The sequence below is a fragment of the Gossypium hirsutum genome, chromosome D06 (assembly GCF_007990345.1).
Source record: "Gossypium hirsutum isolate 1008001.06 chromosome D06, Gossypium_hirsutum_v2.1, whole genome shotgun sequence".
In the NCBI taxonomy this organism is placed as follows: Eukaryota; Viridiplantae; Streptophyta; class Magnoliopsida; order Malvales; family Malvaceae; genus Gossypium; species Gossypium hirsutum.
The window spans coordinates 2,414,012-2,418,290 of NC_053442.1; the positions used below are offsets into that span (position 1 = coordinate 2,414,012).

The 4,279-nt window shown below is 29.9% G+C and overlaps 1 protein-coding gene across 1 annotated transcript; it reads right to left on the reverse strand.

Moving 5' to 3' along the window:
• Window positions 1–2,578: 2,578 nt before the first annotated feature.
• Window positions 2,579–3,914, reverse strand: LOC107938310 (F-box/kelch-repeat protein At5g43190). The gene has a single exon (XM_016871408.2). It carries the CDS (start codon window positions 3,852–3,854, stop codon window positions 2,739–2,741), a length of 1,116 nt encoding a protein of 371 aa, XP_016726897.1. The 5' UTR covers window positions 3,855–3,914; the 3' UTR covers window positions 2,579–2,738.
• Window positions 3,915–4,279: the final 365 nt, after the last annotated feature.

Below are 4,279 nucleotides of genomic sequence, written 5' to 3' on the forward strand. Positions count from 1 at the left end.
ATCAAATTAAGTAAATGCAATAAAAACATTAGATGATTGCCCACTTGCCTTCCAACTTGAAGCGTGTAAAACGGATCACTTCCTCGGACCATGCACTACTTTTCTTTATTTTTATAGAATTTTTATTTGGGTTTAAACGTTTTTAGATGTAGCCTAAGTTCGAATCTGTATACGATAAAAAAATATATTTATTTTTTGAAACTCAAATTGTGATCTATTGATATGGTGTTTGCCTTATCCAATAATAACCTACGTTCGGACCACATTTGTGCTAAAAAAAAGTCCGCTTTGTTATAGCCTCTTCTAAAGGAAGAGAAATAAAAAAGGTACAAAAAAACTCAAATTTGAAATTGAGTAAATCGATCCTTCTCAAAAGTAATTTAATACAAAATATGTAAACATCGAAAGTCAAAATTTGTTACTATACCAGTCAAAATTATGTACAATTGACAGAAGACATTAACCTCGTGATTAATTGTCCTTAGTTACTCACTTTCAAAACTAACATGGATTAAATTGTTTTGATTTTTTAAAAGGATCAATTTATTCAAATTTAAAATTAAAAGGGGTTGCCAATGTTTTTTTTTACCAAAAATACTCACAAACTTATATTTAAATCTTTGATGAAGTAAATTGAGAATAATAAAATTGGAATTAAAAAAAAACACCATGTATATAAAACCTTTTATTTTAATATTACAATCAAAGTATCACTTAATTTTTAAATCAAAATATTCACTCCATAATTTTTTTATCCATGAGTATATCATAAGTTTAGTAATAATAATAGTTGACATTGAGAGGCAATTAGCCCATTGTTTATCATTAAAAGTAATCATAAATATTCAACCCAAAAAAGTAAGAACAATAAATGGAAACTTCCCTTCTTTATTTTAATTATCTCACCTGTTGTCCACTTACAATATCAAAGTGCGATAAAAGTATCATGAAAATATCTGTAATAATATTCGAATTGCATTTTGTCCATTTTAATAAAAAAGACAAATTAGTTATTATTATTAGATCAAAGAGTAAATTGATCTTTTTGTTAAAAATTTAATCTATTTCTAATTTTACAAATTGATCCTTGTACGTCCCATTAATGTATACATGGCACGTCGCATGTAATTGTTTGGTTATTTGTCAGCAACGCCCGTTTTTAACAGTAAAAATGTAAAAAAAAATTACTAGAAAAGATCAATTTACCCTTTAGTCTAGTTTACTCGTTTTTTTTAATAAAACAACAAGCATGGTTTTTGACACATATTTCATGTTGGGTTAATTATTTTTTACTAAATAGTTAAAATTTAAAGCTTATAATATGCTCCAAGTTTCTGTACTCTCTATATATTTGGAATTTAATCCTCAATTTTTTATTTTTAAGAATTTAGTCTCTCTATTTTTTGAATTTAAAAATTCGGGTCTAATTGTTAACACAGTTAAAATTCTTCTATTAAATTTATTGATGTGATGTTCTAAAATTTTCAAAAAAAGTACGCACCCTCAATAATCATATCACTAAAAATTGTATTATAATGGACTTGAATTTAACAAAAAAATTATTAACGATGTTAACAATTCTTTAAATTTACGTCAACAGTTTAATTAAAATACAATATTTAAACTAACTAATGACATTATAAACATTGAAGTATCAAATTATATAAAAAAAATTCAAGTATAAAGATCAAATCTCAAATTTTAACATAGTATAGAGACCAAAATTGAAAATTAATTTTGCTCCTAAAGTTTATAATTTAATTCTAACCCCTCTAAAATTATAAATTAATTTTGCTCCCAAATTATTAGTTTGGACCCTTCAAATTTTATAAAATTATAAATTAATACAATAGTAAATTTATATTTTGACCCTATAAAAAATTATAATCTAATTCTGACCTCTAAGAAAAGTTTGACTTCATCCCTATGTAGATGTCATATCATTACAATGTTCAAAAAATAACTCATGCCAAATTATTTGATAGAATAAATGGAAAAAAGTTGACCCCAAGATTAAAAATGCACATTGCAAAAATGTAAAAGGACTAAAAACATCAAATTATAATATATATATAAGGACTAAATCCTCCAAAAACGCATAGTAAAGGATCTTCTATTAAAATTGACCTAAATTGAGAGGATAAAAATGATACTTCATAATTGTTTAAGAAAAACTCCTTTTCAACTTTTTCTCTAAAGTGGGTTAATGTATAAGAATACTCAACTCCCTCTACTTTTACTTATTACATAAGCAAATGATTGCTAGAGGAAGAAGAAACAATACATCCAATAAATTATTTTTTTTATCTTTCACAATCATTTTACAATTTATAAAGATCGTAAGTAAATTATAAATATTTGGGGGCCAAAATAAAATTTTACAACTATAGTAACAAGTATTCTAACAATTTTTAAAAGGGACCTAAAGTAATTCTACCCCTTTGGGGGAGCAAGGCCTTGCCATTCTCCCCTCTAGTTTCACCACTAACAATTGGGGTTTTTGGTTGCCCGTCTTAATAATATCATCTCTCGTATATAAATTTTCTCGATAAAAATAAAAATACAGTGTAATTTATCATTGTAGTCAACAAATCTAACAATTTGTATCATTCAAAAGAGAGTCATACATTAACCATCACACTATCACACCTACTAAGATTAACAATACAACAAATTTCATTTTCATTGTTTGGCAAACAAGAAAGACAATAACAACATTAAAGAAAACAACAGGTTAATCAAGCCAAAGCATGTAGTTGAGGAACAAAAGAGAACCACCTAAACCCACAACTCCATTTGTCAGGCAACCAAGGACACTTTGGTAACCAATGCCAACTCCTCCTCTCAACCTTATAATACAAAATCTCCGGCCAAGTATGACAACAAACACAAATCATCCCACGGTGCCAAAAGCAATACACATGTTCATAGTTATGGTAACAAACAGACACAAATTTCCTACACATCAATTCAGGCAATCTCTCTATTTCTTCCCATTTCTTTCCTTCTTTTAATTCCCATAATCTCATACTCCTTGAAATCCCATTCCTCCCAATACCACCCAACATATACAACTTTTTCCTATCACTAACACCACTCACTAGCCTCACAAACGTTAGTTCCCTCGGCATTTCAACGTTGAGATTCCCCCATTTGCCAGTTCCCAAGTCGAAACACACCACTGAAAATGGCTCCGGTGTGGTGAAACATAAAGACCCGTCGTAGAACGCACCTTGCTGATGGAAATTTTCGAATAAAAGTGGTTGATAACCATCGTGTTCGGTCCAAGAATGGACCACCGAGTCGTACACGAAAGCTCGATTGGAAGAGAATTTGGTACAAAGGGTGAAGATTTTGTACCCTTTTGGGGTTGAAACTAGAGTGAGGAGCTCGAATGAAAATGGGAAAAAAGGGAGTTCAATAACCCTTGATGATTTGGCTAACATGTTACATACTAAAAAAGAACAACAACTTGGTAGGGCAAAACATAAAAGACCATTAGACGATGAAATAAGAGTGAATTGTGAAGAACCAAAAGGAGGAAACAAAGAGAAAGGTAGTGCTAAATCACGCCATGACCCAATAATGGTGTCGTACAAAGGGAAATGACTGTAAAACTGTTGGTGTGAAAGCAACAAAAATGAACATAAACCAGAACCAGAACTGTGTTTGGTAATGAAAGTAGGAGAGAATACAAGGGAATTGAAATGCTTACACGTTGACCTTAAGCTCAAAAACGTTTTAAGAGGCAAAAAACACAGTATGTGTTCGAGTAGTTCTTGGGGTAACTTGCTCCATATTACAGGATCCATTGCTGTTGAGCTTGGTTTAGATTTTGAGCTTTTTGTAATCATGGGGTTGTGTTGATTTTGTATTTTGATGATCTTTAAGTATTTTGATTTTCAAAGGAATACTTATAAGAGGAAACTGAGATGGAAATGGATAAATAAATAAGAGAGTAGAATAAAATAAGTAATAACAGCTTTGTGCTTCCATTGACTTGTTGATTGCTAATTTAACACGCAGTGTTTTGAAAATTGACGACGATTTGACCAGATAATATTAATATTTTGGGATAATATAAATTTTGTCTATTCGATACTTGAATTCAGTAACTAGGTTCATTCTGGTCCTTGAATTTAGATTCTGTCAAGATCTGATGACGTGACCAATGTTACTGGAATAAGATCAGATCAGACAGATTAAGAATTGATCGATATAATGGTCCAAACAACAGGGTTGAACCATTGACTCGAAAACTGCTTGAAATTGATAAAAA

Coding starts and splice junctions, on each gene's coding strand:
- LOC107938310 (XM_016871408.2), bottom strand. CDS start 3,854: ATGATTACAAAAAGCTCAAAATCTAAACCAAGCTCAACAGCAATGGAT.